The sequence below is a fragment of the Triturus cristatus genome, chromosome 7, assembly GCF_964204655.1.
Source record: "Triturus cristatus chromosome 7, aTriCri1.1, whole genome shotgun sequence".
Lineage (NCBI taxonomy): Eukaryota > Metazoa > Chordata > Amphibia > Caudata > Salamandridae > Triturus > Triturus cristatus.
The window spans coordinates 52,746,261-52,766,636 of record NC_140590.1 but is presented as its reverse complement, the minus strand read 5'-3'; the positions used below and the strand labels follow the sequence as shown (position 1 = coordinate 52,766,636).

The following is a 20,376-nucleotide window of genomic DNA, read 5'->3' as shown; positions in this document are numbered from 1 at the left end:
AATCTATTTAATTACAATTATGGCAATGACTGCTGCAGAAACGCTGATGTTCAATGGTTGTGGGGATGTCGCAGTGATAAATGTTGATCAGAAGTGCTCGAGTCTAGCTGGGCCAATTTAATCTTTTATTTACAGCCCTACTAAAGGCTGGAGTGTGGTATGTGGCTCTATATCAAAAGGAAGTTATTGTTTCAAAGCCACGCTCAAATGAAGCAGCGTGGGATATGAAAGGGTAAGTTCTGGAAGAGAAGCCTTGACGTGTCTGTGTACAACTGGCCCCACACACCAGGTTACAGTGGGAACTTCAGGTGCATACATTTATGTTGACTTCTCCATTTCAAAATGAGAAGAGAGAGACCCTGCACAGACCAGGGCACTAATATCGTTGGTCTGTGCAAGAGACAAAGCGATGGTTGGACTCCAGCATCAGTAAACATGAATCCTGGCACCGCAAGTGCTGATCTGAGCTGTATGCACATCAATGTATGTAACGAGTACACTTTGGGTCTGGCCGAGGCACCCTGGCTTGTCTGACCAACCCTTCATTAATGACTTCCTTCCATCCTTTAGCAACCACGGTCCATTATTTGGAAATCTATCTTGATGCCAACCGATCGTTGGCCCTCGTGCTTCCAAGACCCCAAGCAGGGTCTGCTTTGAAAACTACATGAACTATTCTGCCGTTCCTACACAACAGGTTCCACGTTCTTCTGATCAATGCGCACTTTCCTACTTGCCTCGGTTATGACAATGTGACTCTTCTCAGCCTCTGGCGAATCTCTGAAACACTGAGGCCGCCCGTTTCATTGCCAAGGTTCCTGAAGGACCACGATGCGTTGTCCTTCTTTAAAACATTACACAGGCGTGTAATGTGGTACATTCTCCTTTCATGATACTATCTGCTTCACAATTGGAACATAGAATAGTGTATCTGCTCTGTTCTGTTCTGTTCTGGAATAAGAGAACATTGGTTGTGAGGCATTTGTGTGCTGTACAGTTGAAGACTGACAGTTGGTGGATGAGGTGAATAAACCTACCTGTCTCACGTATGCTTGTGTTCCTAGTCATCCTTTCTGAAGAACACCACAAGGCGTCCAGTTCATTAAAGAATTGTTTGAAGTGCACCGCCCACAGAGCTGTCTTTTCAACACTTACGGCATTTTATTGGATGTAAATCCTGTTGGGAGGGGCCTCGCGCCACTGAGCGTCGATCATTAGTTTTTTCTCACGAACCCTCGAAATAGAAGTGTCACCTTCGGAAGCCACGCCCTCTCAACTGCAGCCAATGGGAAGAATACATCTCTGTCCTTATCCATTATGTGGAAATCTTCACTTATTAATTACAGGAAATGCTTGAAAACTTTCTTATTCTTAAAATAGCTTCTGCACTCGCCACTACGGTTAGGTTATGATAGCACCAAGAAACGTCAGTGTGTAGGCGCTGTAGAAGTAAACTATGGCTGGTACATGACTTTGGGAAGTGTTACAGCTGTGTCTACCCCTTCGGCTGAAGTGAAGACCGACACCTCAACTCATCAGGAAGCCAATACATGTGGCAAAAGAACACGTTATGTGCAACAAGTGCTCTAACAGACAGATGCATTTCACGTGTTTAGGACTTCACTTCACTCAGGGGCATATTATCAAGCACGGCGTTAAAATTATCGCCGCTTTAGCGGCAGGAAACTGCTGCTAAAGCGGTGATAAAGTCTTGATAATATGCCCTTGAGAATTCCAATAGAAGCCCATGTTCACACCAGAACAGATTTATTAAACAACACCAAGTTATCATTACATGGAACATTTACCCTCCCCCTTCATCCTTGCCCCATGTGATGGTGCAGAAAACTTGCCACGCCCACAGACTACTAAACAAGGCAAGTATCTCAAATTTCATGTGGATTTGTCAAATGATGCCACAGATATTGGCAACTAAATATTGTTTGACCCCATCCACACTTTTAGCTTCGCGCCCTTGACGATTCTGCAAAACTTTAAAAATACCAAGAGCACACAAAGCATCTGAGAAATACTGTGAAGCTTCAACAAAGAGCGCTGAGGACGGAGGCACATGAAGTAAACACCTTCACAGCTGTCACGATACCTCCAACATCTCAACCTTCTCTAGATGACTCAACGCTTTCTTAAAATGATCATTTCTGGAGAACTACTGGACAGATTTCCACCAAGCAAAGGTAAGGCCCTTCTCTGCGTAAAGTTCTGGCTTCCTGACAAGTCTGGTGTATTCTCAGGCAGAGCTGTTTCTGTAGTAGAGAAAAAGACTCCTAGAAATATTAAAATGGAAATGCTGCTAATTTGATTTCCTCTTTATTCTCACCCCTGGCCTCCAACTCCTCCACTCATTGACAAACTTTTACAAAATTTGACATGCCAACCCCAAATGAGTTCAACTTTGTTTTTAGAAAGTTTGATATCGATTTGTTAAACTATGCCATCATTAGCAAAACCATAAATAGATTTAAATGGAACCTGAGACCTAAGCATAACTTCACACGAGCTATCACCAATGAGTAATGCACATACGTGCTGTGTAATATGGTCCAATATTGCCATCTTGGGATAGTGGTGACATCATAAACCACAAGGCAGAAGCTTGAGCGGTTTGTAAATGTCACCAGACCCCAAGCTGGCAGTAAAGTACCGTGTTATATATGGTACCTGGCATGTATTTTTATATTACAAGTTTATGTTGGGGCAGTTAGCTTGCAAAGCTGTTTTCTTCAAGAGGCATCTAAAAGGGTTGGAATTAGAATGCCTAGGCTGTGTTTACTTTTCTTGAATAAATTGTTAATAAAACTGTGGGCAATAGTGAAGGTTTGTGGATTTGGGCAATTCTGTGGCTTCAGTATTTATAGCACAACTATCGCTTTACTACATTTGTCATTTAATTTGCTGCTTTCATCAAAAATTATATTTCTATTTCATATGGATAAAAATAATGTTGAAAGACAACATGCCTTATAATTTGCATGTTAGCCACATAATTTCGATAACACTGTCAAATTATTTGGTCCTATATACCACATAATCCTAGTAGTTCTGATAATGTTAAAATGCTGACGAGTGGTTTAAAGGACTGTTATTATGTTTAATTAATAGATACTTCACAGGCAACTGTGCAATATTTCCCATATTTCATGGTTCCCTGGGAATATGGATATATGGCACTCTATTTTGTGAACAAAAAAATGCAATATATGTAGACACACACTTTTCAGCCACTAACATGCATGAGGTGTGCTAATAGCTTTCATTTCGCGGGTAAATTATGTTGTTGCCAACCTTCTGCAGCCCACACCTGACAGGTTTCGTAGTTTTGCAAAGCATTGTCTAGGCTCCTATAGTAAAGCCACTTACACACTTCTATGTCATCCAAGCAGTCGAAGAGATCTGAGCTCCATTTGTTGAGTCCTTCCTGCTGGCTGTATCCTCCACGCTGAGGCTGCAGGACAACTGTCTCCCCCTGGTATGTCTTGGCATCATTCTGGTACGTCATCTCTGTGGCATCCTGGAGGGGTATCTTGGGTTCATCCTGGTAGGACATCCTTCTCCTGTCAGAAAAGACCCTATAAAAAAACACAGTGAAGGGAAATATGGTATGGTGATATGGTATGGCTTGCTTTAAAATTTAAAAGACCTTCAGCAACAAACGTGTACATCGCTCAGGGCACTGCCAGTGCGCATGTAGGTTTTGCCGCCATTTTAGTACGGTTAAACCGACATGCGCACTTGCATATCTCCGGGCTATTGCTGGAAGGTATCGACAGGGCTCAGGAGCACAGGCTCCCAGTCCCTGCTGGAACACCGAACCAGCTCGCTCCGACCAATCCCTGCGCTTCTCTCATGCTAGGTAATTCCAGTCTGGATTGGCGCATGGGACTCTGGCAGCCTGTGGGGGCAACATCTAAAGAGGCGGCAGATGTCAAGCTGCAGGTACGTTTTCATTTTTTTATTTCCCCCTTCCCTCCAAGCTGCTTCACCGCTGCTTTTTAGAACAAAATGGAAGACAGGCATAATGTGTAGTTTTGAATAATTTGGGGGGCATTTTGCATATTTCTGCAAAGTTTCACCCTGATCTATTTTCCGTGTAGGACTCTTATGCAGGAAAGCCTCATCTCCTGAACTAGGAAGGCCCGGGCACGTCACAGTGAAGTCCTGCCCTGCCATGTCTCACACATGCTGCACCTGAGGATGTAAAAATGAAAGATCACTCCATTGTCAGTATTTCAACTCCTGTAGAAGCGCTGGTGAAACTGAAACATGCCTGCAGCGCTATACTGTGCCCCGAGACATTCCCGAACACTGCAATTTAGCAAATTCGAAAGTTTGTAGTCTTTTCGTGGAGTGAACTTTTCTATATACATTTTCAGGCTTATAGCATTTTTCACCAACCACAAAAACATCTTTTTTTAACAATTTAGTTTCTTAAAGAAAGTTTTTCTTTTATCCTTTAACATTTTTTAGTTGATATGTTTATTCAAATCAAATCAGAAGATAGCTTTATTCGATTTTAGTCAGATAAAATCACAAAAGCAGTCAAAATTTAAAAACATTTAAAAAACATTAAAACAATTCCCTATAATACAAATGTACATATTTCAAAAGTGCGTTCATACAGAGGAGGATTTAGTCACTCTAGAAGATAGTATGTTGGGGGTAGACATGTATGTTTAGAGCAGTCCTACGTAGTTTAATGCATTCTGTTCTGTTTTCTAAGGAAAGTGAACGTTAATACTTTTCCTAGCTCTCAATCAGGCACATGCATCAACGTAGACTTTTGCGATTCCATATTTGCGATTATTAAGGAATCGCATTAAGGAATTGCAAAAGCCTATGCATGTAGGAATCGCTATAAAAATAGCGATTCCTACAAATTCCTTAATTGCGACTCGCAAATTGCAAGTCGCAATTAAGGAATGCCGTCCCATTCATTCCTATGGGCCTCCAGGCCCATAGGAATGAATTGGAGATTGCATGAGCAATTTGCGAGTACCAGTAGGTACTCGCAAATAGCTCATGCAATTTCAAGTGTGCAAGGGTGTCAAAATGACACCCAATTGCACCCCTGAAATTGATCTGTGCACATATGTTGCACACACACATGCTCTAAGGGCATGTGTGTGCGCAACATGAAGCTTTGAAAAATGCACAAAAGTGAATTTTTCAAAGTTTTTGCAAATTACCATGAAGTTCAACTTCATGGTAATTTGCTCCCCCTATTAGCGAAATCGCTAATTTTTTTTACTTTAATGCATTGCATTTAAGGAATCTCAATTTGGGATTCCTTAAATGCAATCGCAATTTAAGTAATCGCAATTTAGAGATTCCTTAAATTGCGATTTTTGCATTTGGGATGATGCATCCCAAATGCAAAAATACCGGTCACGAAGGGGCAGATTCTGAGAATCTGCCCGTTTGCGACCGGTTTTTCCTTTGATGCCTGAATATGCTTTTTGGAAAGCCAGCCATGATTCCTATAAAGCAATCACTGTCCAGCAATTGTAAATATTAAAAAGCAGGTCGACATTGCCTCCATCTCCCCAATCTCAGGAGAGGTAGGATCCATCTAGATCTTTCCTTAGAATAAAATTTGCAAAATGAAACCACATGAATAGTTGATTGTGGGGAAAGATCATCACAGGGGCAATGAAATAGCTCTCTATACCAATTGTTCAACTCCGTATACCTAATCAGTCGATTAAATGTTCTGAACCTAAAACGTGTTAAAATATATCTATCATATCCCCCTGTACAACGTAAAAGATATGGTTGGATGTCATATGTTATAACGGACAGTTGATGATTGACAACCGCAGGCTTGCTCATTTCCAGTGCTAGTCTGTTTTTCTCAATGTGGGCCATGCAAATTACTTTAAATTCCTTCTGATATGTTTATTCGTATTTTAAGGTCTCTTGGATTTCAAGAAATTTTCCGAGCTTTTGGAGATTAAAAAGATGCACGACTATTAGAAGCCATCTTCACCTGTAAGCATTGACTTTAGTGCATTTTAAAAGATTTGTACCTTTCTAATAATATATTTTCGATATTATTATGTAAATTATTTCATAACGTTAGAGCTCAACCAATCGTTTAATGCCACTAAACAAGGACAAACCAATGAAAAAATGTCCTGAGGTCCTATGGGGCTATGCGTGACGTCTCAACAGGAAAAGCTGGATAATATACATATACGACAAGGACAACGAGCAGGGTTCTCAGAGGATTTACATGCCTGAGTACGATGCAAACAAATGACATAATCAGATACTCACACTAAAAGGGACAATTAACCGCTGCTAGGGGATTCTCCAAATGGATTACTGGATCCAGAGGCCTTGAAGATGAACACAAGATCCGCATTCATCTGCAGGGGAATCTGTCAGTGGGTGAAGAGGGCCAGAGCCACTGGGCTGCCAAGTGCACATTTCAAAAGACAAGCCACATAGGGGTATATTTACAAGAACGTGTGATAACTACCGCAAGAGTAGCGTAACGCAACTCTCAACATCACAGCCTATCGCCGAAAAATTACGCCATGCCAACCAAGTATTCACAACGCGGCAGTAGCATGCGATAGTCACCAGATAACTCGTCAAATGGCAGAGCAAAAATGAACGCCACGCCGCAAAAATGCGAAACGCAAACGCAAAAAATCATGCAATGAGGCCAATCGCTGTACAAAAAGTAGCGAAAACCAGCCACAGGTGTGCCAATCCCACACGTCTGGCGGGAAAATGCCCCATAAAAACCACAGAAACAACACACCAGAAACAAGCCAAAGCACGTAGCAACATGGATGCACCCTGACCGAGCACTGAGGCCTACGCGAACCCCACAACCCCCACAGACCACCAGCAAGGAACAACGGGGACAGGGATGGCCGAGGAGAAGAGGGAGAGGAAGACTGGGTGCAGTCCACAGTAAAACTAGATCAGCGTCACAGAGGTGACAGAACACTACCATCAACTGACCCACAAGTAGACCACCTGGAATGCAGTCGGAGTGCCGAGGAGGCCAATCGAGGAGGCCAAGAGGCTCTGGCATGATGTGACAACCTAAACCAGGCACAAACCCGCTGCCAACAGGAAGGCTGTGATAATGACAGGAGGTGGCAGTCCAGCACCAGCACCAGTGAGGAGGTGGAGGAAACCGAGGCCACAGTCATCAGTGTGGAGATGGTGCAAGGAGTAGGGAGTACAGACACAGCTCGAGAGGACCTGACACAACATCAACAGGGTGAGAAACAGCCAGGGACTGGGGGGACGGGGGAGATGGGCACACATGCACAATGAGGTGTAGCACACTGCACACCCACAATTACCCTGGATCATGTCCCTCATCCCCTTGACACACTGCAGCACACACACATAGCAAGAACAGCACAACCACATTGATGACAATGTAATACAATGCGCAAAGCTGACACTGCAAAACAGAGGACACAACTGGCTCCACACATGCACAGAAACATGCCTACTACATCTGACATAGCAGGAAACTGTGAAATGGAAATGTACGCGTACGACCTCACATTCGTCATGTAGTCCAAATGTACACTGTCTGCAGCAGTATTCAGCACCTCCCAAACAGTCACAATGTACATTGTCATACAGTCTGCATGTCAACCAGAACAATGCTCCAACATACATGTCAACACAATGTCAACATGCATGTCCCATTCACATTGAAGAGGGGCACACAACACCTCCAGCAGAGCACAGAAGACAATACATCTGTGATGCCGGAGAGGACCACCACACCTTCGACACCGACGCCCTACAACAGCCCATGGAAATCCCACGCAACCCATCACCAGGACCCGGGCAGCCAAGCTACTTAGAGGAGAACACAGAGCCTGCAACAGACCACACAGTAGGAAGCACCCGCAAGCACAACTGGCTCACGACACTTCACCCACCCACACATGGCATCCCAATGCCATGTGTCAGCACGCCAAAAGGAGTTGGCCGAACAGGTGTGGGTGGGGTTCGAACCCATGGAAGGGGAACTAGATCACATACGTTGGTGTCTATTACCCTTCAGGGACCACCTACACCCCACAAAGGAGACCGACAAGGCCATAGAGACACATGCAGATGCACATTCACAGTACAGAAACACGCCCAGGGGCACGCAAATAGCAGTCCAACACCCACGTTGGCTCTTCGTACGATTGCCCAGGCCACTCCCCTTACGAATTGAGTGGGTGAGGACAAAGCTACATGTCCAAGCTCTAACCCGCTGCCTGCAGTGATATGTCTGCATCCGCTGTACACAGCACAATGTAATGTCGTAGGGCCCTGGGCACTCTTGCATAGAACAAGACCACAGGGACACACGCAGATATTATGTTGAACTGGCTACGGACACGTGCGCCCAGGCCCTTTATTGGCAGGGCCACATGTACAGTGACATGTGTGTGGGGTGAGTGTAAGCCAGCAAGCACAGAGGGCTTGGTGCTGGCAACCATTTGAACACCGGACACCTGTGCAACGGAAACTGAAAACACCTGCATAACAGAGTCAACTGCTGAACAACATGGAGGGAGCCGGAGAAAGTCCAGAGGACACTCAACATGCAAACAGAAGTGTCCGTGAGTTGCAGTGCTCTTAGGTTGGAGCTCTACAGCTGAGCTCGCCCATGTGAAGAAAAAGTCTCGGATTGTGTCCCTTTGAGATATTCCTGATGCAGATGCAGTGGGGTGTGTTAGACCTGCATCATCTTCCTTCTCAACGTCCCAGGTCTCCCACTATGCTTGAGGTGACATTGCTGCGCAACCTCTCCACAGCACAAAACTCAATCAGTAACGAACGATGGCTTGCGGTGCACTGAGGTAGGTCCACGAGCAGTGGGCGGGCCCTCATCGATGTCGAAGTTGAATGTGGCGGAGGATTGCGGGGGACATAGAAAGGTGTCCTCCAGGGCATGATGCGGAAGGTCTGATGTTATCCGGAAGCAGCAAATGGTGGAGTGGAAAGCGACAGCCTCGTTTTCACCACCAATTCGGTATCAGCTACATGAGGATGAAAACTAGCCCCTAGTCCATAGACTCAGACGCCACCAATGTATGATCAGAGACTGTCCATGAATGTCGGGGAACAGACTTAGTGGCACCGGTGCTGAGAGGGGATGCAGTCTGCGATGATGTCGGTACACTGATATGAACTCCGCCATCGCTAAATCAAGACTCTGTGACCTGCTGGACCGCACTGTAGGCCGGAGGCAGCGGTCAGTTGTGGGCCACACCCACCTGTCATTGGCTCGCCATGCACAGAGTTAGTGACACCAGGGCAGTTGCCGGTAGTGTTCGATCACCTCCGTAACGATGATCCTATTCCCTCCGGACTGCAACACGTCATTCTCTTACTCCTCTCCTTGAGTGCGATGATATGTATTCTGCCTTTGAATAATCGATGTTCAGTTCCATTTCTGTGAACTACTCGTGCGCAGCGTAGGCCGAGGGCAGTAGTCCGCGTAGGCCCACAGACAAGTGTGGTTATAATGCTATGCACAGACTTGGTGGCACCACATCGAAGGGAGTATAGTGACATGAACTCTGCCTTAAATAATGTTCAGTGCCATGGTGTAATCAAGACTCAGTTCCAAATGTGTGACCCACTTGACCGTGGTGTAGGCCGGAGGCGGCAGTAGAGTACTTCAACGAGAAAGGACTAAAGCGGGCCTATGTCGTGGCAGCTGTCATGCTCTGAGGAGGCTGCCAAGGTCACGGACCTCGGGCTTGGAGCTTGCGCAGGCACGTGGTGGGCACTCCTTGACACACGCCGGTGTCGGAAGGTGATCAGTGTGGCCAGGCTGCTCAGGGGCGGGCCTGACGGGTTCGGGGTCCAGGGGGCCGGGGTACGGCAGGTGCACAGGATCGCAGGCAACTTCGCTCACGAGGACGGCGTCGGCCTCGTGGGGCGGTGAGAGGCGCCGCTCTGGCAGAGATGTTGGGCTTTCTGGAAGAGGACCACGCCCAAGGCTACGTGCTTTTTATTAACATCCATACGCTGGCCTGGCGTACGCCGGGCCATCCCACTCTGCTCACGCTTACGGGGGTAACGTAACAGGCAACATTTCCGCAAACTCCCCCACTGGCTGGGGTGACATGGTTGCATCCACTGTCCACTACACTCCATACACCAGAGGTGTATGTCACTATGGATATGGGTGTGTTCGGAATACTGCGGTCTTTCCAGCACATCTCCGCCACTCTTGGCATTGTGTACTTTCCCAATCATGGTTCTCCTGCATCCTTCACAGATGCCTGGTTGCCACCTCTCCCCACATTTGGCTTGTATGTGGCTGAGGTGCCATGCCATTGATGGCTCATGTTCACAGCTTGCCCAGGTTACCATTGTGAGTTGTTCTGTCGTGTCTGGTGGGTGGCCATGTTGTTATGAATGTTGGTTGTGATTTTGTGACGTGTGCATTGCCAGAGTTGTGATTTGCATGGTTGTGGAGTTGAGGTGAGTGGGGTGTTCATTTGGAACTTGCCAAGGGGCTGGGCATTTCCCTTGGTGCCATCCTGGGAACGCTGGTTGCTGATGGACTGTCGGAGGATGAAGGAATCATGCACACTGGCTGGGTATTTGGGGTGACATTGGTGGAGGTTCCAGGGTGTTCGGATATTGCCTGCACATTGATGTGAGACGTGTGCTTTCTGTTGCGGTGATTGTGTGCTGTGTCACCAGGGAGCACAGGTAGGACATGTGTGCTGTGGATTGCCCCCAACACGTGCGTGCATCCAGCTATGGCGTATGGTCCTTGCTTGGTCTCCAGCGGATCCTGCGCATTGTGTTGGACGTATAGGGACTGGGGTACCAGGCTGATGGTGATGTCCAGGACTGGTGTGAGGGACTTGGATGTGGCTGGCTGTGAGACTCCTCCGACTCTGGTGGGTGTTGGTTGGGGGTTACCAGGGGCCAACAGGTGCAGCACCGCCAGCAGCTTTGTGTGGGGTGGGATGTTGGTTGTCCGCTGTGTTGGTGCCGTCGGCCTGTTGGGCGATGTTGGTCAGGATGTGTACAATGGTTGTCCTTTTGAGCCTGTAGTGGGCAATGACATTGTCAGGTGTTGGGTCTGTGAGGCTGATGCGTTTCCTGGGGTCCGCTGTCTTTGTCTGCGCTGCCTCTTTGGTGGTCGGGGGTGGGTTCCGGGTGGAGGGTTGGGGTCCTGGGGTGGTGGCGGTGGGTGTTGTGGCCCTCTTGGGTGTCCGGGCCGCATGACCAGTGGCTCCATGGCATCTGTTGCCCTTCCGATGTGGCTGTAGGCTGGGCTCCCTTTTGTGGTGCAGGCTGTCGTCCGACTTTGCACCAGGTCTGAGTAGGTGTTAGTTTCCGGGTGCTAACGCGCCTTATCACCTGTTTTGTGTTCTTATTGCCGATCTGGCTGGTCGTTGAGAATGTTGAGGCATGGTGTTGTCACGGCTTTTCGCACGGAAATGCCTACTCTGCATCTCATTAGCGATAGTTGCGGGGGTCATCTGTGGCGATGTTATTTGCGGCTGCTATCGCGGGTATACTGGTGCTGTGAGCTGTTAACACCAGCTTGTGATTGGGGCGATAAGTTTATCGCAACTTTGACTGCGATAAAGTGCCGTTAACTCGGTGAATATGCCCCATAGCCATAGTTCACGTGAAAAGTGTCATTCTTCAATTGAAAAGAATGAATAGTACCCATTTCCTGACACAGGAGGGCGCCAGATAACAAGTAATGTACAATGTGAGTAGCGGAAGTCTTGTAAAAGGGCAGGGCTCAATGAAACGATTCACAAAGCCCTTTAAAACACAAAGCTGACAAGATCCTGGCAGGTAGCTGAGCCTACCAGGATTTCAGAAGAGAGTCTAGCAACAAATATTACAGTGCAAATCATGGACACCTAGGGGAGATCCGCCAACAGGGACGACCCTTTCTTACAAAGGTTATATTTGATGTTTTATGTAACAAAATCCCCGTCTGCAGGCTTTACTCCAGTGAAATAACAACCCACCTAAATACCTGGTGGCTTTCGCATATGCGTTTCACACAGTACACCAGGCCTACTGCCTTTATCATAACTTTTCAGACTTAAGGGGAGGGGTGCAGGGGAATGGGGGTCGTCCGCCCAGGCAGCACGAGTTTTGGGGGGGGGGGGGGGCGGCCTCCCCTGCTCTTACTTGTGGCTGTCACGGGGTGGCGAACGCAGGAATGGCCAGCACTCTCCCCCCGCCCCCTGCTCTTACATGCGGCAAATGCAGGGACTCCCATGGGCGGCAAACGGTCTAACTACGCCACTGTAAACCGCTCAGACCTCTGGCATCTGAAATATCCTTTCAAGTGAACCAGTCAGGCCTCCAGCTGGTATCGCTGGCTTGTCACTATAACCTACTCAAGCCTCCTGTACTGTGCTTAAGCTTTCCCACCAGGAACCCATCAGGCATCGTCATAAAATTACAAAAGTGTAAAAAAATTACAATTGGCAGACAAAATACTATGGGCCCGATTCACAGAATTAACTTAAGACTAAATCCTAAACTTACTACTTTTGGTATTCACAGAATGGATTTACGACTACTAACTTTACGTCCGCACTCGGGCTGGAAATTCCGGCCCGGAGGCGGAGCTTCCGGCCCGGAGGCGGGTCTTCTGGGCCGGAGGCGGAGCTTCCGGCCCGGAGGTGGGGATTCCGGCCAGTGGCGGAGAGCCATGGCCAAAATCTCCACCTCCGGGCCGGAAGCTTCGCCTCCGGGCCGGAAACTCCGCCTCCGGCCCGGAAGCCCCGCCTCTGGGCCAGAAGCTCCGCCTCCGGGCCGGAATTTCCGGCCCGAGTGCGGACATAAAGTTAGTAGTCGTAAATCCATTCTGTGAATACCAAAAGTAGTAAGTGCAGTCTGTGAATACCAAAAGTAGTAAGTGCATTCTGTGAATACCACAAAGTAGTAAGTTTAGGATTTAGTCTTAAATTAATTCTGTGAATCGGGCCCTATCTTTCCTAAGAGAGCCTAGCACGGATCCCAAATAGCATATCTACCCACGATTTGTCCGAGGGATTAATTAGCACCAACCCCCTGCCTATCAAGGTAATTTGTGGGAGTCCATGTAACAAAAAAACTATCAGAAGCTTTTAATGCACAGTAATAGTGATAATCTAGTCTTAAATGCCAATTGACTTTAACATATGCTTTTCACAATCAATATATCAGGCCTACAGCCTTTATCGTAACTTTTCATAATAAACAATCGCACCTACAGCCTTTATCATTGGCTTGCCACTATCACCTACCCAGACCTACTGTGTTGGACATAAGCTTTCCCATAAGGCAACCATCAGGTGTACGGTAATAACATTACAAATATGTAGAAGATTACATTTCTGAAAACAAAATATTACTACTAATAGAGTTTATTTAAGATTACAAATCGTATATCCCCACATTTGTTTCTGGCGTGTTACCCCTACCAAACCCTTGCCTACTATGGTAATCTCTGAGATTCCATGTAATAAAATACCTGCCTACATGCCTTAGCACAGTGTAAGAGCAATCCATCCTTAAAAGCCTATTTCCTTTAACACATGCTTTTCACTATAAAAAGGTCTGGCCCACTGGCTTTGTCATAATGGTTCATAATAAACAGATCAACTCAATGGAAACTGCAATAGCTTTCCTCAATCTACCGATAAGGCCTAAACCCTTTACTATTAGCTTTACACCTTAACAACAACGGCCCATCCAAGTTACATAAACTGTCAGCCTTTGTGCATACATTTATAAATGTACAAATATGTAGAAAAATACAGTTTGCAAAACAATATACAACAGGACCTTTCCAAGAATCATCAGAGTGAAAACCCTCGGGGTTTGTCAGAGTGGGAGGCCAACGCCCAAACCCTTGCCCTTCCTACTACTGTGATCTGTGGGATCACGTGTAACAAAATGCTGGTCTGTAGCCTGTCACGCAGTGTGGTAAACCAGCTGCTAAAGGCTTACTGGCTTAGCAAATGTTTTTCACAATTAATAAGCCAGGCCAACTGCCTTTGTCATAACCTTTCATAATAGGCAGACTAGACCTATGGCATCAGAAATAATATCTCTCCGTGCACCAATCAGGACCATAGCTTGTCACCATAACTAAGTGCCAGAAGCTAAGGCACTCTTTTTTGTGGAAGCAGACATATTCGGCCCAATCAAATCTAGTACTCAGGGTAACCAACATGTGGGCGCAGACTAAGCTCTCCTTCTCTCTCAGTAGTATTCAGAAAGCTTTTTTTGTTGATCTCCTGAGGTCAAAGACAGCTGTGCTGCCAAGCCGCAGATAAAAGTCTAAGTAGGTTCATGTATCCAGTACTTCTCTCAAACACTTTGAAGTCTTAAGTTAAAGACAGAAAGGAAGGGTGGAGGCCCTGGAAACCTGTAACACATTCCTCATAACTTCCCTCTCCCATCTGTGCTTCTACTGTAAAAACAAAAAAACGCACACAAAGTAAATTATATACTAATGTAAGACACTGTGACAGCATCACAGACACATGTTTGACCCTGAAAGATCAAGGAAGCCACACTGCTCAGGGGTGGCTTCTCCGCTATAGTGGAGGAGCGTCACCCCACTGATGAAACGCAGCACGCATAAGAAACATAAAATTACAATAAAACTATTTTTATTGTCATTTTATTTTTTACTTCTAATCTGCGAGTCTAGGGCTGGGTGGGGCAGCAGTGGGGACTTAAAGTGCGCGTGGTGGATTGGCCGGCCGTCCATGGCCAAACCGACATGCGCACTTGGAGATCTCCAGGCTGTTCCTTGCAGATATCCCCAGTGCTCAGGGCACAGGCTCCCAGTCCCTGCTGGAGCGTAAGACCGGCCCACTATGCCCAATCCCAGCGCTGCTCTCATGCTCGGAGTAATTGCATGAGAGCAGTGTTGGAATTGCGTGGGGATTCTGTGCTCCTGGGGATTGCAGTGCCAGTAGCAGAGGAGCAGCGAGGTATGGGAGCAGAAGATCGCGGCGGCTGGCTGCGAAAGGTAAGTGTATTTTATTCTTTTTTACCGAGCTACCCCCACCAAGTCGGATTGGCAGCAGCCGCCGCTGATACTGTAACTGTGTTGCTGTCTTAGGCAGCTGGATGAAGAAAAAATAATCAAAGCTGCGTGGAAGGGAAACATGTACGCCTGTTCACCAACATGTGGGCGGAGCAAAGCCCCCTCTTTGTGGCACTCCTGAAAGCTCTTCTTTTAGGTTGATCACATAATGTCTGGCCACAGACAGCTGTGCTGTCAAGCCAGACCTAAAAAGCACTAGCACAGGGTTTCGCCTCACTTGAAACATATTTCCCACATTTGTGGGATCCCAAAACATTCCATGTAGCAGCCCAGAAATCTTCGAACGTCATAGATTCCCTGGACGCTTCTCTTCCGCCATTATCACTGCAGCGAGTTCTGCACTAGGTGTAGAGTCGTCTCACTGAGATCCATAGAATAAGCATTTACTCATGTGGTGGCTGTTTTTCTTTCCTCCTGTGAAACATTCCCACCCTTGTGTCTACTTGTCCCTCAAACCTCCATGAAATGTGGGGATGCTTCAGTCCCGCCCTGGACACACTCTTAACTTCCCACCATTTTTGAGGGATAGTGGATGCAAAATAGTGTCTCAGCACGGGCTGCTGCAGCTTGAGCTGCTGTGGGCTCGGCTGGGAAGTGTCTGGAGTCTTATCTCTCGCATTCAAGTTTTTCACAGGTCTTTAGACCATTTGCATATTTACATACCTTTGTAAACTGGTTACCGAGGCTTCGTTTTTTTTCTGGTTCCAGTACCCCCCGGGCCCCCACTCTGCCTATTCCTTACATATGTATTTTATATTTACTACCGTAGTGTGAGAATGCATTTCATGAAAACGAATATAAAGTAGGGTTGCGAAAAGAAAAATGCCAGCCATGTGTCGTTTAAAGAGCCTCCAAAGACCTCCTCTTGACACTAAGGTGCCGATTACGATCCTGGAAAAACCGGGTACGAACCGTCGGACGGAGGCTTTTTTCCGTCCGACTCGTACCAGGTTGTAAAACTTTACAAACATGCAAGTACGATTCGCACGGAAACACCATTTCCGTACGAGTCGTACAAAACACCGACCGACGGAAAGATACATACAAATGGGATCCGGGGAAAGCGCCGACGTGACGTCGGGACGCTCTCAGGCCGCGTTTCACGAACCAGGAAGTACGATTCGAACCGACAGCGCTCCGGACAGCAATATTTTTACGGCACCCGAAAAGTGCCGCAAAAGCGAAGTACGCCGCGATGCGAGTGGAATTGGGGGCCCGGTACGTGCCGAACACCCCCCCCAGCCCCTGTGAGTACGCACCGTACCCCCCCAGCCCCTGTGTATGTACGCGCTGACCCCCCCGTGTATGTACGCGCCGACCCCCCCGTGTATGTACGGTGCGTACCCCCACCGTACATACACGGGGGGTACGCACCGTACATACACGGGGGTACGCACCGTACATACACGGGGGGGTACGCACCGTACATACACGGGGGGGTACGCACCGTACATACACGGGGGGTTCGGCGCGTACTCACGGGGGCTGGGGGGGGTACGGCGCGTATGCGGGCACATGTCTCCATGGTTGCAATGGGAGTTCGGTGCGGACGGTGTTTTTTCCATACGGTTGTGACATCGGACGCACGGGATGGATCGTAATTCCGCGGTCGGACTTCACTTTTCACGTTTGTACGGTAAATCGTCCGGGGAGGTGTCGGACACATTTTCCGACCCGAGGACGTGTGGGGAATCATTCCCAATGCGACTCGTATGGGCTTTTTACCATGCAAATCGTGATTGCCAGTTTGTACGGCACTTGTACGATTTGTACGGTAAAAAGACCGGATACGAGTCGGACGGGCAATATTTTTACCGGATCGTGATCGGCACCTAAATAGGGTTATAAATAAAAAAGTATGTATTCTTTTGTAATGAGACTTCTCTGTTTTGGTTCCCTTTAATTATCAGTCATAGATCATTCATGTAGCCCTAGAACACAATTTAAAGTGCCCTCTATATTGGCTGCTCGAAGTATGCACAGATAAGTGCTGAAAATACAGCTTCAGGTGAATGCTTATTTTTGTACCGTCTGGGACATCAAAATAATGAGCTGGCAACCCTAATCATAAGAGTGAAACTTTGTTGCAGGATCAGCACATTATTTATTTCCTCCACCCTCAATCCCTGAGTAATGCCATAATAGCAATAGTTTAACTTGTATCTGAAACTATACGCCGCCGTCAATAACAAGCTGAGTTACTTCAAGGGTCTGGGAATGTACCCTGCATTCAGACAACTCACTCCTCATTCTAGCCCTTCACTTTCACACTCACCCTGCACTCACAGCGATCACAATGCACTCACACTGATCACCATGCACTCACAGTGATCACCATGCACTCACACCATTCACCCGCTCACCCTGCACTCACAGTGATCACTCTGCACTCACAATGCACTTGCACTCTTCACCCTGTACCTCACCCTGCAGTCACACAAGCACACTACTCACCCTGCACTCATGTGACACTTCACTCACCTGTCCCCCTCACTTCTCAATCTGTAATATCACTCAAACAAGCCCATCACTACCCATGCATTAATTCGTCCCACTCTGCACTTACATCCGCACCATATGGCCACCTCACTCACCCTGCAGTCACTCCTCTTACCCTACTCTCACACTGTGGCATCACTCACCGTGCACTCACATGGGCACAGCTGCCACCCACACAACACAAAGGGTTAATGTGCCTGCTACAAAGAACGTGTACCATGCAGATCACAGAACTGAGTGTGAGTAAACTATGTTTAGTGCTATAAAAAATGAAATGTTTGTCAGAAAGGTGCTTGTAGTAGGCTGGCTTAGTATATGGTGCTTGCTTATGTAAGTGTAGCACCCCGCACTAATCCAGGCAACCCATATGGTGATTTTTGTGGTTTTAGACAACCTTAGAAAGCTCTCTAAGTGGTAGCAGTGTAGAGCAGCCTTCAGGCTTATTCCAGAAGGAGTGTAAAGCAGCTTGTTTTACCAGAGCGTAATCTTATGGAGTGAGTTAAGTGAAAAAGAACCACACAGTGTACTTACAAAAATAGGTATTTATTATAAACACTCACTAACACATTGCGATATCTCCTACCCGGAGATATAACCACAATACCCACAATACTTCAGTAATAGAACAGGTAAGTAGCACAAATACACAGTGGTCCCCAAGGGGAGACCAAACCATATACTAAAATAGTGGAACATGAACCATGACCTAAGTCAAGACTGGACCCAGAGGACATAGAAGAGTTGGGGACCCAAGGAACCACCCAAGGTGAGTATCTAGGAACCCCATGGAGGTGGTGTGCAGAGTGGGAACACGACCACGTGCTCAATACAAGTCAATAGGCAAGGCGCAGTTGCAGTTTTAAATAAGAAGGGCCCTTCCCAGCAGACCCTGAAGAAACCCCATGGAAGGTTGGAGAGTCACCCCACCCACGGATACCCGAGGAACCAGGATACCTACACCAGAGAAGCCGGGTGCATAGGTGTGAAGTGACGTCGGAAACCTCCCTAGACCACAATGAAGGACTTCAGTAAATATGCCGCTGACGAAGAAGGTGAAAGAGTCTGGTGGAACCCAAAGTTGAATTCAAGGTGAGAAAAACCTGCAAGCAGAGGGGGCAGAGTCTATGTCACCCAGGAGTGACCAGGAGGCATGGAAGACGAATGCCCACCGATGTCGATTGATGCAGGAGTGTTGACCGTGCCCTTGAAGTTGCAGCTATGCGGATCAGGCTTTGCTGAGGATGACCTGGAGCTGGGATTATGAGCTGTCCCACGTCAGATGTCAAGAGCCAGAAGGTCAGTATCCACCAGGGGGGACCAATAAGCCTTGGCAACAGCAAGAGGTGCAGTATTCACAAAAGGTGCAATGTCGGGAGCAGCAAGATCTAAGTGACTCACCACGATCAGGTAAGTCAGACCAGGTCCTGAGCAAGCAGAGGAACCTACTGGAGCCAAAGAAGACCTTCGAGAGGACCCACAGTCCAGAGGCACATTAGTTGCAAGTGAACCTCAAACAGCTTGCCAGGGATGAAGGGCCACGGTGCAGAGAATGTTGTGAGGACAAAGATCTTGGCTGCAGGAGATGCTTGAGGCTGGAGCTTCTTGGAGCCCGACGATCTCTGGAGGAGTCAACAAGCCTTGACAATGGCAAGTCAATGCAGTGCACAGTGGTACTGCTCCAGCGGTTCAGACGAGGGATACTGGCTTTAAACTTGCTGTGAGGACAGGTCAGGCCTCATGGAAGTTGCAAAATCACCACCTGTATTGCTCAGCCTTTCCGAGTCTGTGGGAGCCCTGGATCAGCAGACCGGTCAGCTGCATTGCGGGGCCTGCGGATGCAGGGGAGTGACTCCTTCACTCCAAAGGAGATTCCTTCAGGTGTCTTGGGTATCCAAAGGTCCTGAATTTAGCACAGGCACATACATTGCAGAAGACCAACAGAACAACAAGACCAGGAGCAGCAGGAGTCTTTCCAGTTGCAGTCTTGGTTCCCAACACGAAGTCCAGCAAAGTACAGAGTGCCCAGAAAGTCGAAGATGAAGTGGAGTTGGATCTGAATCTTGTCCCACTATGAATCTAGGGACCCACCCACAGGTAAGCACCTAAGTACCCAAACAATAGGGTTGGGACGATTCAGGGGTCCCTCTGTGGAAATATGGATTTTTCTGATCAGTTATGTCCCCTATCTTGGACCCCAACGGTTTCATGTATGAATCACAAGTACATGTATGTTCCCTCCAGTTCCAGTTATGAAGACGCAAACACATGTGCGTCCACCGTCAACATGTCCTCTGTCAGATCCGCCATGAATAGGCCGGATATTCCATTCCTAAGTATGAAAGGCCACCGGCTTTATATGGTTCACTTATGCCATTTTACAGTCCAGGCAAGTAGGCCCTGATTCTGTCATCAAACTCTTCTTGCCTTCTGCCTCTGAAAGCTCCAGTCTGAGCCTGCATCTGTGACCATGAACTTTGTCTCATTCTCTGCGCAGCTCACGAAGCCTGACATCAGCCTATTCTCTGCCAAAAACTGTATTTCACCTTCGAAATTATCTGCTCCGTTCCCTGCCCAATGCATTCCTGTCTAGCAGTTTAAGTAAACATTCTTCCAGCTACCGAGCAAAGGCTCGGCTTCTCTGTCTTTATGCAAGTAATTCATAGCCCTATTGCTATGGAAGATTTCCGCCCTCGCATCTAGTGTAGACACTTAGACGCTTGTACACGCACTAACAGTCAGTATAGTCAGTATAGAATAAGATTCTACTCGAAGAG

At 47.4% G+C, this 20,376-nt stretch overlaps 1 protein-coding gene across 2 annotated transcripts in view; it reads right to left on the bottom strand.

Annotated features, from left to right (window-relative positions):
* The window catches only part of LOC146808789 (cornifelin-like), a 100,452-nt gene that overhangs the window by 50,197 nt on the left and 29,879 nt on the right, over positions 1–20,376 (bottom strand). For both annotated transcript variants that reach the window (XM_085614238.1, XM_085614237.1), the window contains exon 2: positions 3,379–3,587. In XM_085614238.1, coding sequence (XP_085470364.1) covers positions 3,379–3,565 — 187 coding nt within the window. In that variant the 5' untranslated portion in view covers positions 3,566–3,587. The remainder of the gene's footprint in view (positions 1–3,378; positions 3,588–20,376) is intronic.